The sequence below is a fragment of the Thunnus albacares genome, chromosome 16 (assembly GCF_914725855.1).
Source record: "Thunnus albacares chromosome 16, fThuAlb1.1, whole genome shotgun sequence".
Taxonomy (NCBI): Eukaryota; Metazoa; Chordata; class Actinopteri; order Scombriformes; family Scombridae; genus Thunnus; species Thunnus albacares.
This window is the reverse complement of record NC_058121.1, coordinates 24,230,869-24,256,143: the sequence shown is the minus strand read 5'-3', so window position 1 is coordinate 24,256,143 and position 25,275 is coordinate 24,230,869. Positions and strand designations below refer to the sequence as shown.

The window sequence follows — 25,275 nt, the reverse complement described above, 5'->3', positions numbered from 1 at the left end:
TGCACCCCACCCTGCTAATGTTAGCTTGGTGCTTGTTTCTTTTACAGCATCATGTGTATTAGATTTGTATGAATTGATGCATTTCCTCTGATTACAAAGACAGAAATCATTTGATGATTGATGGTGATTTCCTGCTGGTTTAATGAGCGACTCCATACAGCAGCGTCAGACTCTGGAGGTCACACAGAATTCATGTTCATTCATGTTTGTTTTCACAATTTCACACTTGTGTTTTACGAATGAAGAACTTCCACATAGTTGTTTTTTGAAGGAGATGCACTTCAAATGAGTTCCGGCTGAGTTTGAATGCACTTAAGTGTAATTTGGATGCCAAATAAATGTAATGAAATGTAATAAAGCAGGATATGCAGCACAGTCAGTCAGATCATCGTGGACATTTTCAAGGAGTTTGCAGCATTTTCTGATGGACTTCTCTTGCTTTCAGTGATGGAAAATAACTACGTACATTTACTCAAGCGCAGTACTTAAATACAAATTTGAGATATTTGTACTTTACTTGAGTATTTCTATTTTCTGCTACATGATACTTTCACTGCACTACAATTCAAAGAGAAATGTACTTTATCCTCCACTACATTTATTTATTTATAACTTAAGTTACAAGTTACTTTGCAGATTGAGATCAATAATACAAAATATAATTAACAAATAAATTATGATGTATTTTAAGATGGCTTTATTGGGTGGGAGGACCTAATGCATCATTAATTATAATCTATAATCTAATCATATAATGTACATTATTCTGAATTAGGGCATTCTACATAATGAATACTTTTAATACTTTAAGTATGTTTTGATGCTGATACTTATTTACTTAGTGAAATGAATGCAGGACTTTGTTTCTACACAGACATATTGCTGCTTTTACTGAAGTACATGATCTGAGTACTTCTTCCACTGAATATTAGACTATTTGTTTGTATTTTTTGGAGTATTTTCCTCAGATCTCAGCGTGGTCCAGACAGAGGGACGTACCTTTCAGTGTGACCCAGTAGTGCCTCCACTTGCGCCGGGCCACCAGCTCCAGCTTCCTGTCCTTGCTGACGGTGATGAGAGCTTTAAAGGAGAGCCAGCCGGCCCGTCGCACCACGCCCTGCTCCTTCTCTAACAGGACATCCAGCTGCTCCCCACCTCCGACCTCCACTTCCCCGTCCATCTCCTCATCCCCCTCCTCTTCCTCCACATCGTTCTCCTCCTCCTCTCCGTCGTCCTCTGACGGTTCGGTCCGGCTGCAGCCCGTCTCCAGCTCCTGCATGAAGTTCTCGTAGACGTTCTGCCGCTGGGCGTCGCTGCTCTGGTTCTGGTTCAGGCTCCTGGAGGAGCCGCAGTGGACCGGTGGGAACTGGTTCTGGTGCAGGTTTAGGATGTGGAGAGGGTTGGAGGACCACAGCGTGCCGGAGTCCAGTCCATTCATAAAGACATCACCGACTTCACTACCATAAGGCTCCTGAAGAGAAAACAGATTTGATCTTTAACTCATTTATTTCTTATCAAAAGTGAAATAGCGAGTGTTCGCTGTACAGTCAACGTTGCTGTAATTCCTCCTGCAGCCACTAGAGGTACAAAACTGCGGTGATGTGCAGGTGTACTCCAGGACACTGTGACATCACTGTTGGTTGTAGTTACAGGTGCAAGAGAGCACAATTCAAACTACAGCCCGACACAAAACAACATTTTTGATTTTTTCACATTTCCAGGTCTGTATTTACTTTCTGGGGCTTTAATGGAATATCTTTAAAAATGCTCCTGTCTCTTTAAGACCCGCTTCCTGATGACCCACTCTGCTCTGATTGGTCAGCTTCAAGAAACTACGTAATCAAACTACAGTAGCAGGATTTCACATCTTTTTCTCGCTCTTTACTCCAAATGCCAACTTCTCAAATACATCCGTACATGTTGGAGCTGAATCAGATCCGCAACATGACAATGGACAACGTGAACAACACATGGAAACACCTTAGCAACAACCTTAGCGACAAAGATTACATAAAGGACAACCTTTTATGGACATGTAACAAGCTGACGTCATCTCGTCAAGAAAGTAAAAAAAAACGTCACTGACGAAGTGTTCAGAGCAGGTTGAAACATACGTTCACCTCAAGTTTTGGAACTTTGACCATGTTTATCATCCAACATCAGAACAGGATATAAATAACAGAAAACCACAAAAAGCAGAATACGTCCCCTTTAAAAAATCCAATTATGCCAGATTATACCACAACCAGCATCACCAGTGAAACAGACTGAAACCTTAAACCAGAGAAGACAGTGGAACAAATCCCTTGTGTCTATCTAAAGCCTGATATATCTTCTTCATCAAAAACTCTGCTGCCAGAAATACTCACTCCTCCTGTCTGTTTATTAAAAACTACAGTGACCAGCTGTTTTAGGAAATTACTGAGACTTTTAAACAAATTAAACGATATATTTGTGAGCTGTCATTAAAGATTTACATCTTCAATGAGCGCAGATATAGCAAAGAAGTCAGAAAGTAGTGAGAAACGGACTAACGGCAGACAAGACTTGTACTTTATATACAGTAGTTATTAAAAACTAGCAGGAACAGAGGTAAATTATATAAAATGTCCCAAAACTATAAATGCTTCCAGCTTCATAATAGACCTGGGTGTGAGATACCTGCTCGTAGGTCTAATTTAGAAATGAAACCATATAAAAAAACCAATGAACTTGCAAACGTTGAGCCACAGACAGAGTAGAGAAGGTGGAAAGTACCGAGAGACAAACAAACACATTCATATAAAGAAAAGCATATTTTAAGACAAAGAACGAGTTTCTCTGTTACTTCTCTGCCGCAGCTGTTCGCTAAATTTACTTTTAAGTAGTAAAATGTGTTTATGAGTTAGTTTTAACAAGCAGAATTTTCCCCTTCATTACAAATAAACGGGTGTTAATATGGTTTGTTCCGTTTACGCAGCACTCAGACAAATGTGCTAAGAAGCTAACATATAAAAAAAAACACTCATGTCACACTAATAGGTCTCTAGGTCTCATATTATTTTGGATAAATGTGGACATTTAAGATTTATATCATGATAAAAACGCCTTTTAAATATCACCATGGAATCAGAGTACAGTAAATAAGGAAAAAAGGTGCCGTCGAGCTTTTACAGTCCACTTCACGTCCCATTGATATTCCCTCACAGACAGGATGTGATCTCATCCTGCTGAATGTAAACAGGAAGTGAAGTTTATCCGAGTCAGATTTCACACAGAATGAAACCAGATCAGCAGATTGTTGATGTGTGTTATGAGAAACATGGATATGGTAGCTAAGCTGTTATTTGGAAGCGTGTTTTTGTTAGAAAGGGGAAGGAAAAGGTGGACAAAAAAATATGTACACCCTCTGATGATGCAATAAAATCAGATGAAGTATTATAAGTGCAGTCAGCGTTTTAAACTTAAATAAAATGGAGCCACAAATCTTTATATCTCCACAGTTTATGTTGTGTTTTAATGTTTTATGCTGTGCTTTAGGTGTTTTTTTATTTGTGTATTGTAATTTACTGTTTCTGCAACAATTAGTCATTTAATCAATTAGTTAATTTCTCTGGTTCCAGCTTCTCAAATGTGAATATTTTCTGGTTTCTTTTGTCCTCTATGATCGTAAACTGAATATTTCTGAGTTGTGGACAAAAGCAAAACACTTTACGTTGCATCTTTGGGAAACAGTGATTGACATTTTCACTATTTTCTGACATTTTATAGACCAAACATCTAATCAGTTTATTGATTAAATGATCCACAGATTAATCGATAATGAAAATAATCATCAAATGCAGTTCTATATCTTGTGTTGCTTCTATGTTTTGGTGAGTCAAAAACAATTTTCCGCTCTGGTGGATAATAAAGTTGTATTTTATTCTATTCTGTCAACTGCTTGAGCTATTTTGTCCAGCTGCTGTATATGAAGTGTTTAAAATGTTACATATAATGTTAAATATTATATTATTGTTTAAAGTCTATTTAAGCAGTGTTTTCATGGTAATCGCTACTTCATTCAAGTGAAAAAAGGAAAAAAAGAAAAGAAAGAAAATGACACGGAAAAAGAATACTGAGAAATATGGACAAAGATATTGTGAAATAGCAGTTTGAAAATAGAAATGCTTAAAGGAGCAGTGTGTATGAGGTTGCAGGTTGCAACAAACTGAATACACCTCCTGTTCCAAGCGTGGAGGAGAACCTACGGTGGCTGCAAAACACGCGAAAAACATTAAAAGTCCCTTTCTAGAGCCAGTGTTTGGTTTGTCCTTTCTGGGCTACTGTAGAAACATGGCGGGCTCCGTGGAAGAGGACGCGCTCCCTATGTAGATATAAAGGACTCATTCTAAGGTAACGAAAACACAACGATTCTTGTTTTCAGGTGATTATAAACTAATTAAAGCATTGATATTATATCCCGCTGGACGCCACTAAACTCTACAGACTGGACCTTTAAATGTGAAAGTTTAAACAACAACACGTCTAGTTTTACTGCTGAACAGTCGCGACTGACTTCCTCTTACATGATGATTAAAGTTTTTATATCTATGCTGCAGTTGTTGTTTCTCACCTGGATCCGTCTCTTCTTCCGGCTCAGACTTCCAGTCCAGTCGCTCAGCCGTCTGATTCGGCTCTTCAGGAAGTCTTTGCGGCTCACTGGGGTGACGGCGGCGCTGGCAGACTCCGCCCGGCGGCAGGGCAGCGTGTGGGAGGAGTATCGCTGCTCCACGCCTCCTCCTGACCCCTCCTCCTCCTGGATGACGTCATCCAGCAGCGCCGAGGAGATGGAGGCGGTCCTCTGCTGCAGGGAGGCGTCTGATGTCGTGGGGAAGGCGGGCAGCGTGTAAACGTTATCCAGTGACGCTGAGGAAGGTGACGCCAGGTTGAAGTCTCTCAGGTCAGTCTGGAGGATCACCGAGTCTCCGATCCCGCTGTCCTCTGTTCGCCCGGAGGAGCAGGTGTTGTAACCTGCGGCGGCCGTGAACTCGCTGCTCTCCGCGGCGGGGAAGAGGAGGCTGGAGTTGAATCCGGGTGAAATATCCTCCACCTGCGCGGAGAAGAAAGTGTTGTAGCCGCTGCTGGCGCCGGTCTCCTCTGTGCGGGTGGAGGAGTAGGTGGTGTATCCGCTGCTGTTATCCACGCTCTGCCTGCAGGCGAACACGTTGTCGGACAGCTCGCCGCCGTTCCCCCACGGCGAGTCGTACCAGGAGCCCTCGGAGCTGAGCGAGCTGCCCTTGCTGGTGCGGAGGGAGGGCTCGGCGACTGGGGTGGCGGCTGTGGCGGAGGCGATGGCGGGGAGGACGGGCAGCACCTGCGGCTCCACCGGTACCACCCTGGTGTTGGTGAACTCCACCCTCATGCTGCCGTCTTTGCTGAGCAGCACTTTGGGGCTGCCGTCGCTCTCCAGAGAGGCGCACACCGATGTCCGCTCGCCACCGATCCTCCCCCCGCCGCTTTCCAAGAATCCAAACTGGTTCCTGCAGGCGGCCTGCGCTCGCTCGCCTCTGATGTACCTCTGTGGAGAACCGGCCTTCAGCTTGGAGCCTCCTCTGGCTGCGTGTTCATAATGCCAGGAGGTGTACGGCGGGCCAGCGGTGTGTTGACTGAGGTGGCCCCTCCCCCGGCTCCTGCAGCCCCCCTGGCTGCTCCTCCACCAGCTGCGGGCTGACGCCGCCTCCTCCTTCCTGGAGGGGAACCTGAGCGAGCAGGAGGACTTGGCTGGAAGGACGAAGCTGCTGTGGCTGTCTGTGTTTCCCATCGCAACCTGGAGGAGAATCAAGGAGCATGACATCATCAACACAGGACAGAGAGGACGTAAATTACAGGAAAACTCCCGACTCTGCTGTTTGTCTGCCAGTTAATATGCTCACACATCAGAGAAAATATCAACCGGTTTGACCTATTTCTGAAACCGATATCTTCACACTGAAACTGATTTATATTCCTGCTGAACACATTTGGAAATCGTGTATCTACATTTTTGCCTTTTCATGCCTAAACAAACCCGCAAAAATCCTCAGAGCCATCAGGAGCCACTGAAACACAGTACTGCTACTAATACTGCAGTACTACTGCTGCAACTAATACTACACACACTATTACTTTTGCCCCCCCACCCAAAAAAACCTTGTATATGTATATATATATATATATAATACTGGAGCTTTCAACTGGTTTTCAACTGCTGCTAATGGGTTTTAAAGGACGGGTTCACAATTTTTCAAGTCTCTCTCAAAACAACAGTCAGGAGCCCAAATGAGCATTGAAATATGTTTTTCTTGCTGTAATCATTCCTCCTGTTCATACTGACCATTAGAAGATCCCTTCATAATACACTTACAATTTAAAATACGTGGGACAAAATCCACAGTCCTTCTGTGCAAAAATGTACTTAAAAGTTTATCTGAAGCTAATATGAAGCCAAATCAAGTAGATATTTTTCAACGTTACAGTCTTTTTAGTGCTTAAGTTCCTCTTTTTGTTACTATACTTCAGGGAAACACTGTCTGAGGAAACACAAAGAGGGAATTTGATGCTATAAAGACTGTAAATGTGGCAGATATCCACTTGATATGACTAACTCAGACTGCTGAAGCCTCATATAAGTTTCACATCAACTTTTAAATGCATTTTTGCACACAAATGGCACGCAATGAACATTTGAAGGGGATCTTTTAATAGCCAGTATGAACAGGAGGAATGATTACAGCAAGGAAAACCTCTTTCACTGTTCATATGGACACCTGACTGATGTTTTAAGACACATTTGAAAAATTGTGAACTTGTCCTTTACGTTAGCTTAATGTATCTTTTTGAAAGTTAACATCAAAGCCAAAATCACAACAGTCACTAGATCCATCTCAATGACAACTAAGCAAACTTCATCCACTAATGAAGACCATGCTATATAGTTATGGAAGTAGCTATTGCAGTAAGTGGACCTTGAGTTGAGGTTGTATCGTACCTGTTTGGCTCTGGATGAATAACGTGACTTAACATGAGGCTTAAAGCAGCGTTTCACTGCCCTCTACGGTTCAAACCCTGAATCACCTGTAAACATTTCCAACAGTGATGTCACAGCGTACTGACAACCGGACAGTAAACCTCCAATACTACAAGAAAAACAACAACTACTGCTGCTATTACTGTCATTACTACTGATGATTGATTTAAATCTCCCCATTATTTATCAAAGGTTATATGTAATATGTACTTTTTACATCCTTTCATCTGTAACTGAAACACTTAATGAACCAGGTTTTGAAAACAGCTCACAACAGCAACTACTATTACTGTTACTACTGCTGGTGCTGTTATCACTACTCACATTAACATCTCTCCATTTATTTTGATAAAGTAAAACCCTTCTCCAGTCAAACGATATCTGCATTCGATCCTTTTTGTATCCAGATCTAAAAAAAAAAAAATGACCGTATGTTTTTGCTCGCAGCCAATCACTGCAACGTTCTTCGATTTAATGTGACGTGTGATTGGTCGACAACCGCAGCAGCTACAACCCGAACAGTCTGTGGTGATAATACTTCATTGTACAGTTTTGTACATTTATTTAATAAATATTTCAATAACTTGAACACTTTCAAAATGTATTTGTGAAAAATCATTTGGGTTGGGAGGAGTGGTGGCGTCTTCCGCAACTGAACGCTTCCATTCACATGATGGGTATCGAATGAAGTATCTGTTGTATTGGTATCACTTTAAGAGTACTGGTATTGGTACTGGTATCGTAATTTTTTAAACAATAACCAGCCCTATCATTCACAGTTTAAGTTAGTAACACTTTACTTTAAGCAGTTACAATCAACATATTAACAGCTAATAAAGGGTTAATAACACATTATAATGTGGTTATAATCAGATAAAATGACATTTTAAGTGTTTATTAATATTCCGTGTTTGTCAACAATTGTAACTTCTCCTATTTTATATTATTAAATCAGTTTTTTACTATACTGTCGTTAATTACTATACAAACAATTGTTCACAATACATTAATAAACACTTATATATGCTTATAATGACATTATAGTGTTTTCTAAACCGTGTATTAATTATTTATATACTCATTATAAATACTTAAAATGTTACTCTTTAGTCTAATCTGATCAACCAGTGTCAGTTCTCCAAAACATGCTGTACTGTAGGTAATCAATTAGGGGTTCAACTAACTATGCTAATTTCCAATTAACCGATTAATCGCTTTGAAAATCGGTTATATTTTCCTTGGGTTTTTTTTGAACAACAATCAAAAACCGGAAGATAATCAAGTTTACTAACAAATTCTCACAATTGAGAAACTGGAACTTGTACGTATTTGGCATTTTTGCTTTAAAAAAAACAACAACAAAGAACTAAAATAATCAATCTATTATCACAAGAGCTGTAGATCAACCAATCGATTAATCAACCAATTGTTGCAGCCAACAATCAATCACACTGCATCAAATCCATTTGGCTATGAAAAACTAACAAACATCCAAATGTTTACATGCAGATTTTCAAGCAAAAAATAACAAGTTTGCACGAAAACAAACAGATTTAAGACAGTTAAACTAAAAAAGTCACAGTAAATCTTTAGCTGATCAACTGAACAACAGATTAAAAAAAAAAAAAGGACAAACAGAATCAGCTCCAGTATCGGCTCTGTATTACTAATCAATAACTGATATGATGAAGAGTTTTTACCGGTTTATGTTTTCGTCTTCAGAAACAGAAACTCGGCAGCTCCTTCATGCTCCGTCCTGCTGCCTCCTCTCTCTCTCTCTCTCTCTCTCTCTCTCTCTCTTCACCACTGAAGCTCTCTGTCGCCTCCAGCTGCTCTCTCTCTCTCTCTCTCTCTCTCTCTCTCTCTCTCTCTCTGTGTGTTTGTGTATGTCGCTCGCCCCCTCCCCACACCGGCTCATCTGTTGGGGGAGAACAGAGGGAGGGAGGGGCTTCAGCACACAGACTTTCCTTTTGTATGACCCCCCCCTCCTCCTCCTCCTCCTCCTCCTCCTCCTCCTCTGTAAAGCTCTTCCATGACGTCTCTGCTGAAGGTTTTTTTTTCTTAAACCAGACCTCACTCTGTCTTCTATTTATTTTGGGTTTTTTGGAATGCTGCAGCAATTTTCTCCTCGTTTTTTTTCTCTCTTTCTGTTTCTCTCGTGTCTTTTTTTTTTTTTTTAATCAAGCGTCAATCTGTGAGCGGCGGGCTGAGGTCATCGGACACCAGCTATTTTAAGAAACTCTCCAGACTTTTGATTGGATATAAAGACAGCAACACTATATAGTAGAGCTATAAGTGAAGATTAGTTTTTATTATCAACAGTCCAAAAACACAAAGATATTCAGTTTATGGGATAAATCAGCAAAAAGCAGCAAATCCACTGAGGAAGCTACAACCAGAGAACGTTAGCTTAAATAATAATCATCATAATGGTTGTGGTTAATGGTTGTGCTAATTGTTCTGGCACAAAAAGACACTGCTGTTTACTTATGGTCCACTCAAGCTTGTATTACTATATTTTTAAAAAATATCTTGGACTCGTCTCAGTCTTGTGGGTGTTTTGACTCATACAGGTGAGAGCCAAGATGTCCATGAGACCAAGACCAGTCTGAGTCAGAAACATCCACACAAGACAAGCCTGAAATAGACTTATGAGATGTTTTGACTCAGACTTGTCTCGGTCACATGGATGGATGTTTTTCTTTGGCGAGGACTTCTTTTGGTCATGTGGGGGCGTTTGTGACTCGTTTGTGTGGATGTTTGTCAATCGGACATGTCTCGTTTACGTGGCTGTGGCTTTGACTCTGACTTGTCTTGGTCCTGTGGGAGTTTTGACTCGGACTTGTGTCAGTCGCATGATCATTTTTGGACTCATTGCAGTTCCGTTGGCGGTTTTGACGCTGCTTTGTCTCGTTCTCGTGGATATTTTTGGCTCGGACTTGTCCTGGTTGCATTGGCGTTGTGACTTGTCTGAGTCAGAACACCCAGAGAGACAAATCTGTCAAAAAAAACCCTACGACATTACACTTGTTTGAGCCAAAAAATGCACAAGACCAAGACTAGATCAAGTCAAACCCCCCCACACGACCGAGAGAGGACCTGTGAGCAGGTCCTCTCTCTTTCTGCCTGCATCCTCCAGCTGAGTCAAAGGACATCGTATAAACACAGTCAGAAATAATTAAAAGAGCAGAATGATAAAGAGCTCAGAGGCTCTCTGAACGCAAGAGCTCATTTCCTGATCGACCCGGGTAGAGGTCAAAGGTTACGGTGGACTTGAGGTTCAGTGTGTTCTAACAGCCAGCTTGGGCAGACCGACGCCCATCCTGTCGCAGAGGTCGGTGCTGAGGAGGGAAGACGGGGGGGAGGGGGAGGGAGAGCCGACGGCAACACAATGCACTGCTGACCCCCAAATGCATCAGTGACCTTTGAACTCTTTCATTGGAACAAGACGGGAAGTACTGAGGAGAAACCTCGACAGTTGGAACGCCCGACAGTGATTCAGAGCAGTGAAGTTGTTGGTCAACTTACTTACAAATGATTATTTACACTGAGGGAGCAGTTTGCAGCTCTCAGAGAAGCTTCTAATGTTCAGTTTTTTGTTGACACTGTGTGAGGAGTTGATTCAACAAGCCCTTAATCTCTCAACAACTTAACAGGCAGTTAGTTTTCATCTTCAAAACCCCTGTGACTGATGTCTGCATCACGGTATGGTTAAGAGTTGGTTAAAGAGTATGTATCATGCACATTTCCTGCTCTATATTTATATACTGGAATATCTTTACAGTTAAAAACTCTTTATGTATCTTCTACTGGTCCTTTATGCAGCCCCTCAGTTCAGCCTCTGTCTGAAACAGGCGGTTTTAGCTCCTGTCTCTTTAAGACCCCCCTCCTGATAAGCCCTCTCTGTTCTGATTGGTCAGCTTCAGGAAGCTTCCTCCGGCTCTGGAGGCTACATAAACAAATTCTTCTTTACTCCAAATGTCAACTCCATCTCAAATCCATCTGTGCATGTTGGGACTGAATCAGATCTGAAACGTGAGAGTGGACAACGTGAACAACACACCTTAGCAACGACCTTAGCAACAAAGGCTATGGAATGGACGGCTATTGTAAACAATCTGATGTCATCACGATGAGGAAGTAGAGGTAACTTTGCAAACAAAGCACTCAGTGGAGGTTAACGCCCTGGATTCTGACTTACAGGCAGCGTTTCTACATATGTTCAAGTTTTGGAACTTTGACCGTGTTTAACATCTGACATCAGAACAGGATAAAAATAACAGAAAACCACAAAAACCAAGGTGACTAACTCTAAGAAAAGAAAATACTGCACTAAACAGCGTCATCTTTGAGCACAAAACACAAGTTTTGAATATATGTGGACGTAAAATTTGGGTAAAAATCAGTCTGAGCAAAGAAGATGGACAGTGTGAACATCCAGCCTCAGTTGGATACTTGTGCAGGACAAAACCAGCACATGAAGGACAAGAAGAGGAAGTCCACAAACTGAATTTTAGAAGCTTGTAAAGATTTAATGCTGCATCGTTTCAACCTTCAAGGTGTCAGGCTTCATCCAAATATAAAGTGACACCCATTATGCCAATAATGGGTGTTATTTTGTAGGTCAAAATTTTGCAACATTAGCATATTAGCCTGAATAAGACAATAAGACAATATTTCATTCTGGAAGTTACATTTGAAGAGGCAGGGTTGTATTATATTCAAGGACCAGACAATTACTTATTATTTACAACATCAGATCTTCTCCTACCGAGAGTGTTGCATTATGGGTTGTTTGTAGCATTAATGTTGCTAGGCTAGCGAGTTTCTTTCAGTGTGTTTATAGTGAGTCTGTTAGAGTCAGTCAGCACTAAAAGTGTTTGGTTAGTTCAGTTTAACCTGCAGGAGTTTCTGAGGGATCGTGTAACGTGTTCTTCTGCCGTGCAGGAAACAAATTCATGATTAGTATGATTATTATGATATTATGACAATTGAATAATCCATTTTGACAGTAAATTGAATATCTTTGGATTTTGAAGTGTTGGTTGGACAAAACAAGCCATTTGAAGACGTCACTTTAGCCTCAAAGACAGGCATCTTTCACTATTTTCTGACATTTTATAGACAAAATGATTAATCGATCAATTGGGAAAATAACAAGCAAATTAATCGATAATCTAAATAATCGTTAGTTGCAGCCCTTAATGTGAGATTTACCTTCTGCTTTAACGGAAGGATGAGGACTCCTCTTATTTCCCAACAGGGCGAGTGTGAAAGTGCGAAGTATTTTATATTCAGGGTTATCTTAAACTCAGCAACCAACCTCTTCTTTTCCTTTAAAAGTCATTTTTAACCAATCAGCTTCCTTCAAACAACCTCCTTAGTTTTCATTGATAACTGGAACAAAACAAGGATTCTTTAACACAACACAAAAGTCTTTTGGACCGCTGTTCTCCTGTCAGAAATGAAGATTATTACTAATAAATAATATAACAATTCATTAAATTTATTATTAGAGGGAAGAAAACATGTTCAGTCATGGATTTATTTCTTTAAACCTTTTATATCTCCACTGACTGACTCAAATATGCTCAGATATGAATGAAAACACCTGTTTTTCTTGGACCAGAGGTGCAGAAAAAACAACCCCCCCCCCCCACCCCCCCTCAGGCCGGTGCTGCTTTGTGTCTTCATCTGAATGGAGAAAGTCTGCCTTCCACTTTTGTCTGCTTGTCCTATCGGCCATCTGCCGGCTCGCAGGACGCCCCGCCACGGGTGACCCCCCGCATTCTTCACCAACAAAGACCCTCCCCACCCCCCTCACCCCTCTCACCCCATCCCCCCATGCAGGCGTGAGGCCGCCATATTGAAGGAATTCATCAGATTTGGAGTGAAAAGAATCTGATTAATGTGCAGTTTGTTTGGAGGAATGACACCTGTTCTCCATGTGGATTTTATAACGTTAGTTATTATTATTTATGAGAGTTTATTAAATAACTTCAAATCTGAACATATTAAATGTAACTTTTACATGTTTAAACCCACTGACATCTCCGGCCTGAGTTAGGTAAAACTTTGATGGGGGCGCTACAATAAAAGATCCAAATACTGAAATACAGCAGCTTGTATTAGTACTCACACTGTAGTAAAAAGGACAAAACACTTGTGTTCATTGATATTTGGGCTGTTTTTTACTCATTATAATGGTGAATATTGGTCCGTTTCTGTGCAGCAACAAAACAAACAGAAATCAGAACGAGGTGTCTGATGTCAGTTAGAGTTAAATTTACAGGCTACACAATCATCCACAGGTGTTCTTACACACCAGTTAAACTTCAAAACCTTCTTCATTTAATGTGGGATTGTTCAGTTGATTCTCCTTTTTTGGAAACAAGTAATTAAAAGTATTGATTGTTCTCCGCCATTGGAACCCAAACCCAGATTTTGCTGAATAGTTAAAATTAATCCATTTGGTTCCGTTAATTTCTCAACAGTATGAACATAAATGAGCAGAATATTGATAATTAGTGTCCTTTACGGTCTGCATTATTTTTTATTTCGTATAGCTGTGAGGCATTAGCACACAATTAATTTATTTAGATTATACAACTCTAACAAGCTTCCAGAGTCTAAAAGATTGTCATACCTGACAGATATCAATGAAAACCAACAGAAGTCTGGAACTATGGTGAGATGAAAAGCATTAAAAAGCTTTTTAAAAAGTCAACAAAAGTGTGAAGTATTCATTATTAAGGAGCTCAATTTAGACAGAATAAGACAAGACTTTGATGAACGACCTGCCCAGCTGGGTCTTCTGTGTTTGTGTATCTGGTTTATTATGATGGGAATCTCTCACTGAAAAACTCGTCTTGGTTTTTTTCCCCTTTTGAGTGTAATGACGCTTTTGTCTTGAGGCTGAGCGGACACAGGAAACAGGAAGTCCAGATCAGCCATAAATAGCAGGAAGCTGCAACACCTCCTGCAGGAGCAGATACACAAACACACCAAAAACCCTCCGACCGAAGCCTTCATCCACTGGATTTATAGATTTATTTAACTACTTTTATTTGACGTTCTTCCATATATTTTGTTTTATACTTATAGTATATTTATATTTATGTATTTATACTCTGGATTTATACAGATAAGATCTAAAACGAGATTCACTGTGATGTTAAATCAATGGTGCAGAGGTCAGAGACTGTTTGGAAAGAGGAAAACAAAGAAACTAGACAGATTATCATGATCAATTAATCTGCTGATTATCTTCCCGATTAATCAGCAACCAATTGTTTGGTTTATAAATGTCAGAAAATACTAGAGTCCAAAGTGACATCTTCATATTTTGATTTTTTTTCTGACAAACTGTCCAAACCTCAAAGATACTCAGTTTAGGGCTGCCGCCAATGATTATTTTCATTATCAATTAATCTAATTTTGTCGATCAATTGTTTATTAAATGCGAGAAAATAGTGAACAATGCACATCACGATGTCCTAAAGCCCAATGTGACGTCTTCAAAATGCTTGTTTTGTCTAAAACCTAAAGATATTCCCTTCACGATCATGTATGACAAAGAAAAACATCAAATCTTCATGATAAAGAAGCTGGAAACAATTAATTTTTGGCATTTTTGCCAGAAAAAATAACTTAAATTAATGGTTGTGAAAATAGTTGAAGATTAATTGCCAATAGCTTGTTTCTGCTCTACTTCAGTTTGAAATGATATAAAACAGAGAAAAGCAGTAAAGCTTCACATCTGAGAAGCTGGAAGCAGAGAATATTTTGCAATTTTGGCTTTGAAAAGAACTTAAACTTAAATGACCTGATTGTTAAAATAGTCATCCGTTATTTTTCTGTCAATCGATGAGTCATTTCGGCTCTAAAAGAGACTCAGTCAGCGTTTCTCCCTTTGTCTCCACTTCTCCTTCATATTCCTCGCTGATCAAATGACTGCCGACAGTCCAGGATGTGTGTTTTGCCATTGTGGTCTGCCAGAACGTTCCTCTGCTTCCAAACTTTAAACTGACAGGTCCAGACGACGCACAGGGACAAAAATGTTGTTAATTGCTGTGCGATTTAATAAATTTAACACCACCCTGACGGCAGTTTCCATGGAGCTGCTAACACACCCTCGGGTCAGCGGGTGCAGAGATTGAAACTAGAATGGTCAGTCACATGGTGTCGCAATTAAATGATGTTTGTTAAGGCTGAAAGAATTAGATCAGACCAGAAACAAATCAAGCGTCCCCTTGAGGCTGCGGTGTTCATTACAACCATAATATGAAAGTGTTGGAAAGAACAACCAACTTCTGATGATTTAGATATTTTTAGTCTTTCCAGCAGTGCAACTGAAAATATAATGTTTGTCCTGACAGTGGCGCAACAGGACATGTGATGGGATCATTAAAATCTAAATGGTTTACCTTGAGGAGCTGGATTTGATTTCATGACAATCTGACCAGTAAAACATCACACAACATTACAACGTTTGTTCAGAACTTTTGGATAAAACTAGTTTGACAGAACAACATCAACTAAAGGTCAATTTATTAGCCTTTCCGCAGCTCTCAATTAGGGGTGTGCGATATGACGATATTAGATCTTGAACGATTAAAATATCATCATGATCTGCCTTTACAGACAGATCCTTACTATCCTGCTACAGTGCACATCGTTTCAGTTCAGCTACGTGACAGAGCGCTATCTGCTAGCCAGGGGCTAATGGCTAAAAACACTGACATGGTGAGCACTTTGTACCATATCTTCAATCTGTTGGTGAAATCTACAGCAGTTTTAATGTCCTGCTAAGAAGCTGCACACAGCTGGACTACAGGTAAATGCCACCATTTAGTATTTAGCTCGCCTGCTAACTAGCACTAACTTCTGTCATGCCGCAAGCTAACGTGATGCAGCTCTGGCGTACTGTGTTTGTGCCTTTTTTTTTTAACGGTGCACATCCTGCTAGTTATCCGAAACAAAACACTAACGCTTCAACACATCAACTGTTTGCTTTTCAGCTGTGAAATTAGTTTGGTTGTACTGTTAGTTTGGTTTCACACTGCAATATCCATTTTAAACAAGAACAAATAGACTTTCACTACTTTTTAATGCAGCTTTGCACTCCTGCTCTTATTTATTTATAGAATTGTTTGTGTTTTAATGTAATTTTATGTCTTTATGTCTATCATGGGTGTATGTTTTTATGTTCTTTGTGAGCCCATAACCTAAGACAAATTTCTATTATTACGTGATAGGCAATAAAGTTTTTTGAATCTTGAATACTGATCAGTAAATCACAAAATAGTCTAAAAAACCAACATGAAAAAGAATCATGATAAGATCATGATTCTGCCAGAAAAAGATTGTGATATTTATATATGATATTTTTGCTGTATCATCCAACCCTACTCTCAATCCTCTTTATCTACTCAGTTGTCATGGAGATGGATCTGTTGACAAACAAGCTCATTTCATCCAAAGCACTTTTAGGGTCTTTTGTCCTGGTAGCTCACAAGTTAATCAATCTGCTGGTTAAAATCGTGTGATATGATTGAAAGCTCAGCAAAAGTTTGTAAGTGGACCTTGAGTTGGGCTCTTTTTGTCAAACTTGTATTTCAAGTGGTAATTTTTTTTGCTTAACTTTAAAAGGGTGTGTCTGGCGATATTTTTCTTGTCAACAAATCTCATGTTTGGATCCAAACCAATTATGAACTGATCTACTGACAAGTATTGTGTGTGTATCAAAAGCCTGATATGTCTTATTCCTCTGTGCCGTAGACCTCCATTGTTGTCCAAAAACTATTAAAAACACGTCGATGAGTCACACCGCTGCACTCGTTGACACGTTCCGTCATTATGAAGAGTTTTGGTTTTGTTGTCTAGAAACAGCTTCAAAGAGTAATAACAGTGATCAGTCTCAGGAGAGTAGTTCTGTGTAAGGCGGGCGCCACTGAGCATGTGCAGGAACGTGATTCTGTTACAGGTTCACTAGCTTGTTGTGCTACATATCACAACCACTTGACTTTGTACTGAAGTTCTTTTAGAAACGTACAATATCAGAGTCTGATCAATACGATGAGTATGAATACACGTCTGACACCAGATGAAATGATGGATGTGATGTACTTGTATTAGCTGGAGGATTCAGAAGAGGAAATCCAACAGAGATGAGCTGACAGGGAGAGACTAACGTTACTTTGATCTCAGTCATAAACTCTGATGTAACAGCCAAATCAAGCCAAACACAGCATCCGAAGGGAAAAAGTGGAATTTCTGTTGCGTAAACAATCGTGTGGTCCGGAAATTTCCACAGCCAGGTACTTCAGTACTTCACTTCACTGATGCTAACTTCATGTAAGATGAACAGACCTGAAAAATAATATCACTTACAACTTACAATCTGTTATTAGTCTTTGGAGCCATTTCTAAACAAACTAACATGACCAAACTCTTCATAATGAAGGAACATGTCACCCAGTGCAGCGGTGTGGCTCATTAATGTGTTTTTAATAGTTTTTGGAAAACACCACAGGTCTACGGCACAGAGTAATAAGATATATCAGGCTTTGGATACACACACAATACTTGTTAATAGATCAGTTCATCGTTGGTTTGGATCCAAACATGAGATTTGTTGACAATAAGAAAAATTTAGAAAATCGCCAGAATTATCCTTAAAGTTAACACAGATGAGAAGTCTCAAAAGCACTGAGGATGAAATCATAACAGCAAGCTGGCATGTCAACAGAACCATCTCCATGACAATTAAGCCCTACTGCAGATGAAAACAATGTCGCATGGTTGAAAGTCTGGAAAAAGCTAGAAACTTTGTCTCGTCCCAGGATGTAACATTTTGGAATAATGGGATTTTAAAAATTAGGGGGAGCTATATCATTCTTTAATGACTACAATCAATGTTTTTTTTTACTTTAGGTGATTTGTTAATTGTTATATTTGCTAAAAAAGAAAATGAATCAGGTTTGTATTTCTGCAGGTGGCTCCAGAGAAGCTCCAGTTCACAGCTCCACTGTGCATCATCTGAGAAATAAATGAAAAGTGTTTGATTTGGAAGTTTGTCCTCAACATTTCTTTTCATCCAGACACGCGACTTGGTTTTTGGGGCGGCCGTCTGAAGCAATTTTCCCTTCTTGCACGAAAACTGGGGGAGGGGGTTGTGTTGTGTTTTTGCAGGGAGACGCCAAGAAGCAAAATGAGCGCTCCACCTCCCCATGGGAAAGCAGACAGAAGCAGCTTCGATAAGGAGGAGGAGGGAGGCTGGAGCCGGCAGCCACTTTCTCCCCATCAGAGGAAGCGTGCCTGGTACAGGGGGGCAGCAGGGGTGAGGGGGGGGGGGGGGGGGGTGGGGGGTTGGGGGGGGGTCTGTTTCCTGTCCTGGCTGACTGAGGGTCCTTGTCCTGGCACCGCGGGCGGACAGGCGGGGCCCCCCGGACTCAGGTGGGGCCGAGTGTTGAGTTTGGTGTGGCCGCTGCAGCTGCTTCCTCCTCTGGAGAGACTCGAACATTCAGAAGAACACTGCAGCACATTTAAAGTCAACAAGGCCTCCAAATTAAACAATAAACTCTGTGGTTGGTCCATCAAGTCCAGAACGAAAAACACAGTGAGTGTTTTCTGATCATTTAAGAAAACAGTGTTGACTGTCGGTTGGAAACAGGAAGTGAACAGTGATCTCTTGTGCTAAAATCGTATGTTTTGTTGATCCATCCGCCCAATGCCTGCATCCACCGCTCACAAATGAACCGCTTTTTCAATCTGCACTGAGTGGAAACACTGGAAATTAAAAAAAAAAAGCAGTAATATCACCAAAAATTTAAAAAAAAAGGTTTTTATGCTTGGATGAGGTGGAAAAGTTGACGTAAAAGCAAAATGGAAACAGATTTAGCGAATAAATGGCGATGTACAGGAAGCATATGGCTTGAATGTCCCTGAAGCTTCCGCCCTGCTGGAAAGACGAAAAATGGCTGCAGACGTTTTTTTAACTCTTCTTCGTCGATGTTTTAACAAACTATTTACATTCTAGTTGTTTACTCTTGACCTAAAGTCAGACATCTCAGTGGCAGGTTTGACTTGACTAAATGTTTGTTGTTGGTATTTATTGATTATGAGGCTGTTAAAGCTGATTGTCAGTTAATTTGATGGTTGTCAGTTTAACCACAAACTTCATAGATTTCAATCATCAGTTGTGTTTTTGTTCTAAAATAAAATATCACAGCTGACATCTTCAGGATTCTAATAAAATGCATTGTGTGATTTTACTTTATTTTTTAATTATTCACATCAAATATTTCTTTCATTTTCATATAGTTCTTGTTATTCTGAGAAGAAAATGTGCAACACATATTTGAAGCTATAAAGAGACTTTTAGAGACGCATAAGTAGAAATAGGACAAAGATGCACTGAAAGGGTTAATTGATTATTGATTAACGGATTAGTAAAGTAAATATAATGATTAGTTGCTGCCATTTGCACCAATGATGATCACAAAAAGACAAAAGCAAAAAAGCATTTTTGCAGCTTTTCCTTTTGTCTGAACATCACTGTAGCGCACATCATCATCACCATCATCATCCTCCTCCTCCCGGCTCCCAGCAGGCCGTTCAGCCGCTGTGATGGATGGTCGTCTTGCTCTAATTGGTGGTTAATTGAATGAAGTGTTTGTTGGTGTCAGGAGGCTGACAGACTCGGGCGGTGCTGCAGAGCTAAACGGACACTAATCAGATTTGATCTCAGGTCAAATGTAGTTTGGTTTAAGCAGCAGAAGGTTATCTGCAGGTCCAAAGTAAACTGTCCATTAATCAGTGTTAGTTCACAATATGTCAGACCCCCCCCCCCCCACCCAGAGTGATTCCCCTCCTGGATCGTAGTGATGCTGTTTGACATTTCTGGTTACATGATGGTACACAAATTCAATATTAAATCCAACATGCACTAAAGGACAAGTTCACGTTTGTTCAACTGAATCTTAAAACAACAGTCAGGTGTCCATATGAGCAGTGAAAGAGGTTTTCCTCGCTGTGATCATTCCTCCTGTTCATACTGGATATTAAAAGATCCCCTTCAAACGTGCTTTCAATGTAAGTGATGGAGGCCAAAGTCCACAGTGTGTCCACACAATCATTAAAGTTGATGTGAGGTTATATGAGGCTTCAGCAGTCTGAGTTAGTCATATCAAGTGGATATCTGACACATTTACAGCCTTTTTGGCTGGACTGCAACAGCGGGGCCAGCACTTTAACCACAGATGTCCGTGACTGACCGACTGACTGACTGAGTGATGAAGTTGCACCATTGGTTGGCTGGCTGAGCGTTGGAGTTTCCCAATTGGCCATTGCTCTTTCAAAATGAATCGGCAATAACAGCTTTCTATTACGTCCTCAGGGGGCGTTTACAGCGGTTCAATTCATTTAATGCAACTTATTCCAAATTTATTGCACGCTAAGATCGCCCTGCAGCCGAGCCAGCAGATGCCCTATGTCGGTCTGCACCTGGACTCCCACGCCATGATTGCACGACTGTCGGAGGAGCGTGGGGAGACCTTGTTGCTGCTGACCCTGGAAATGAAAAGTGATACTGGAAGCTCTATCCAATGAATAACAATAGAAGGAAATTTGCAATCTGGTTCCTGAAATACTGTGTCATTGTTTTCAGAAGGCAAAAAATTTGGCTCTTTAGGGCTAAACTGTGTAGATGAAACACCAGATAGACAGAAGAGATGCATGAAACTGGGACTAGAAGAATAAATCCAAGAAATCCTCAAACAAACATGATATATAGACTAAATAACAAAAAAAAGTATCCTACTAGGTAGTTAAATGCTTTTCTGTTTCTGTTGCTTCTGACACACCAGAATTAATTTTGCGAGATGGAAAAAACTCACAAAGTTGTGTAGTTTTCTGTCAGAAATTCTTGTTTGATCAATGAAATCTGTCTGTTTTAATAGCATTAGGAAATCAAGGATGAGTCAACGGCATAAACTTGTCATCGTTTCTCCACCGACTTCGTCCACATGTTAGTGAATGATGTGAGTCATCAGCACAGGTTGGCGGTTTCTAAAAACCGCCAGATAAAAAGGGAAATGACAGGAACAGAGAGTCATCTTTCCACTCATACACAACAAATATTTAGTGTCTCTCTAAATAAATTAAAACATGATCTGACCTCAAACACACTGCCAGTCGCTCAAACTCACTGCCCTCTCAGAGATCAGCTGAACACACAATACTGTACATGTAAAGCAAAAACTAGTTGCAGTAAAACAAACACAATAAATTCAAACACAGCTTATCTTGAACTTGATTCTTTATTCCCGTCTGAAAATTATGCAAATGTTCTGCATTTTCAGACTGGAATTTCCGTTGGAGCCCATCGTGCAACGACTTAAAAACTTAAAAGTATACTTGAGTGTTTCTGAAAAGTTGTGTTTAAACATATTTTCAGAGCTCAGGAGGCATGAAACCGACTCGAGGCTTTGAAAACTATATACTGGTGACTCCCTGGAGCCCCTGATGGAGCACCAGTCTAAACAATCCGCACCACAACAACCTTCATCACCGCAACAGACATCTTTGAACTCTTTGACTGTGAGCTTCTCAGCGCCGGCGTGTGTGAGAAGTAAATGGGGGACTTGTGTGTGTGTGCCGATCACACTTCTCTTCCTTGTCTTTTGTCCTCATTCAGAGAGAGAGAGAGAGAGAGAGAGAGGTTCAGACAAAAGCAGGACGAGAGCTTGGAGCCTCCAGATGCTGCTGCGGGGCCCTCTGGCCTCAAGAACATCCATCAGACAACAAGATTCACTGACAGACAGAAGAGACATGCTAACACTCAGACAGGGATGTGAGTGTAGCTGTTTCACTGCAACCAGGGTCTGATTTAGGTGGTTTTGTTCATCATTTCTATTAGTAATAAAATATTATATTCACTGATAGGACTGGGAGAAAAAAATTGATTCACACAAGGATCGCAATTCTTAACTTCTACGATTCTGCATCAATTAAAAAATGTCAAAAACCAATTCTCTAAATGTTAGTTAATAATGTGACATTGACAGAACAAAAAAGCGGAACTCAGTAGCGAGGGCATTGCAGCACCCTGACAGTCTACAGCATGCACACGCTAGAGTTATGTTGTAGTTCAAATTTTAGAAAAGCAGCGTTTGTTGTTACGTTATTGTTTTCATGCTAATGGTACTTTATTGTTTCTACGTTAGTTACTTTTTTATGCTTATGTCACTTTGTTTTAATGTTACTTTGTTTTCATGCTAACATACTTTATAGTTTTCATGTTACTTTATTGTGTTCATGCTAACGTTACTTTAATGTTTTCATGCTAACATTACTTTGTTTTCATGCTAACGTTACTTAACTGTTTTCATGCTAATATACTTAATTGTTTTTATGTTACTTTCTTTTCATTCTAACGTTGCTTAGTTACTTTTTTCATGCTTGTCATTTTGTTTTTATGTAAATTTATTGTTCTCATGCTAATGTTACTTAATTGTTTTCATGCTAACGTTACTTAACTGTTTTCATGCTAATATACTTAATTGTTTTTATGTTACTTTGTTTTCATTCTAACATTGCTTAGTTACTTTTTTCATGCTTATGTCATTTTGTTTTTATGTAAATTTATTGTTCTCATGCTAATGTTGCTCAATTGTTTTCATGCTAACGTTACTTTATTGTTTTTATGTAAGTTACTTTTTTCACGCTTATGTCACTTTATTGTTTCTATGTTACTTTATTGTTTTCATGCTAACGTTACTTTATTGTTTTTATGTAAGTTACTTTTTTCACGCTTATGTCACTCTATTGTTTCTATGTTACTTTATTGTTTTCATGCTAACGTTACTTTATTGTTTTCATGCTAATGAGCTTCTGGGCTTTGAACCAGTGCTGCTAGTTGATGATTTGGGACTCACAGTTCATTTACCTTTACAGCTAACTCTGCGTGTAGTCTGTGTTAGCGTTATCACTGCTACTAGCTGTCTTTTCCCATTGGAATATGTGTCACGTTAGCTAGCCAGCGCTGACAGATGTCTGTCAAATGTGGTTTGTGGTGAAAATTTTCATCATAAAAGTTTTGGAAACGCATGGATGAACGTCGCAGACAAATTCACCTCAAACAGTCATTTTCCTGTTTAGAAAATACAGGCTACCAGGACATTGCAGCTACGCATTTTCTTTAATTTAATTCTTTTAATTTAGTTAAACTGTATTCTGTGATCTTGTGTTTCTGTGAAGCTAAATGAGTTGAGACCTTCTGAACAGCTGCCAGGAGTAAAACCAACAACATTAAACACTGATGGTCCTGTTCGGGTGATTTGGGCTAAAAAGCCTCCTTTAAAACGACATATGTTGTTTTCTTCTGATGAGCCCGACTGAAAGGGGGCAGCAGACTGTGAGGAGACAAATAGCCAACACAGTGAATAATGATGACGGTCACAAAGACCTTATTGAGTAAAAGGAGCTGAGATGATCGATCTATCGCTCGAAGACGTAAAGAAACAAATCAGTGTTTATCTGCTGATGTAACGAGCCTGTTAATCTTTAATTTGATCGTCCGAGTCTGACTGAAGAAGCAGAATGTCTTTTTCAGACTCAAGTTGACTTGCAGACACTTCATGCTACATAAACACACACACACACACACACACACACACACACACACACACACAGTATATATTTACACATGTAACCACAGAAATGACCAGGATTCAGTGGTTAGTCCAACCACCGAGTAAACAAAGGCTGAAGGAGCTCGAACAAACTGAAAACAGACCGAACTGCAGACAGACAAAACATTTGTTGTATTAAATACAGAAAAGATTTCAGTTCAGTACAGTTCATGAGAAAAAAGTGAGAATGTTTCTTAAAATTTTCCAGAAAAACTTTCCACCAAACTTCACTGAAATCTGAACACATTTTTCAGATAGACTGTTGTCTAAAAAAACACACAAAGAAGAGAGAAAACTGACACTCGTTGTTGGAGGTAATTTACCTTTTTTAAAACCAGGCTTTATAAAGCTGATGGACTCATGTTGTGATGCTGGACAGACAGACTTGATGTCTTGATGTGTTTCAACAGACTATATTTCATTGTGGAGCTAATCCTGACCACATGATGTAATATAAAACCTGGATGATTTTGTTTTCTGCCCAAATTACGTTTGAATCCCTAAACTTTGGGCACTATGTGTTAAAAGGTCTTCATCTCCCACACACGTCTTTCAATATTGATGTAAACCTGCTCAAATTAAAGCTGAGACTCCATTACTTTATTTCAACTTGAATGTGCTGAAACACAGAGCCTGCAGAACAGAACATGTTTAACTGTTCAGTACTGTCTGGACTGTATTTATAAGTGGCAATCACAGTCTGCAAAGAGCTCGTCTGTAGAAAAGAATCAAGTTTGAACAAAAGGGCAGAGCGGTTCACACCCGTGCTTGGCATGACATTGTTTGACTTGTACTGTTACGTAAATCCTTCTTATATCTGATAGGAGTCTCGCAAAAAACCACAACAATAAGATCAAAATCTGACCTTTACACTGAATTAATACAGTTACAAATATACGAGTCGCACTCTAAACAGTGGGATTTACTAATTTTAACTCAAACACCTCCATCCTCTTGACCATGTGTTTGAATTATTCAGCTGTTTCCTGCAGGCACGGCGGAACAATGTTTCCCTTGTTGTCCTGAAATTGTGATTAAAGAGCTGTAAACAAGCTCACAGCCCTTTAAGTGCACATGAAAACAAGAGAAAGCACCATTTGTTTCAGAGCGGGCTAACACCTCTTAGTGGTTTGTACCAGCTCGCTCTGGTCCTCGCAGGTCGCGGGCCAGCAGCCGCTGAGCCTCAGAGGAATGTGAAAGCTTTTACAGGCGACTCGCTGAGGTGAACAAAGTGTTTAGAGGGAAAACGGTGCGGCGGTTGTTTTTTGTGGCCTGTTTGTGTTTTCAGCGGGTTTTGTTGGGGGCGAGTTGTGGAAATGATCCTGATCTGACTGAGCAGCCGTGCCCGGGCTGAGAAAACACCTCCGACACTGACGCAGACCAAAGATTAACCGACACACACAGGTTCAGGAAATGTGCTGAGCTGACTGTTTGTCCAGAAGCTGAGAGGTGTTTGACCACAGATACCTGTCCTGCCTCGCTGCAAACATTCAAGACGTCAAAACTGGTTCCAAAATGAAAGTTGTGCTGACGTTACCTGGCCGTCAGCTGGAC

At 40.2% G+C, this 25,275-nt stretch overlaps 1 protein-coding gene across 2 annotated transcripts in view; it reads right to left on the bottom strand.

The window, feature by feature from the left end:
* The window catches only part of LOC122999636 (rho guanine nucleotide exchange factor TIAM2), a 69,410-nt gene that overhangs the window by 24,599 nt on the left and 19,536 nt on the right, over positions 1–25,275 (bottom strand). Inside the window, exons 2-4 of one of the 2 annotated variants that reach the window (XM_044376710.1) lie at positions 8,728–8,945; positions 4,595–5,788; positions 1,000–1,471 (exon numbers count right to left, since the gene is read on the bottom strand). In XM_044376710.1, coding sequence (XP_044232645.1) covers positions 1,000–1,471; positions 4,595–5,782 — 1,660 coding nt within the window. In that variant the 5' untranslated portion in view covers positions 5,783–5,788; positions 8,728–8,945. The remainder of the gene's footprint in view (positions 1–999; positions 1,472–4,594; positions 5,789–8,727; positions 8,946–25,275) is intronic. The other variant, XM_044376712.1, reaches the window with a different exon arrangement.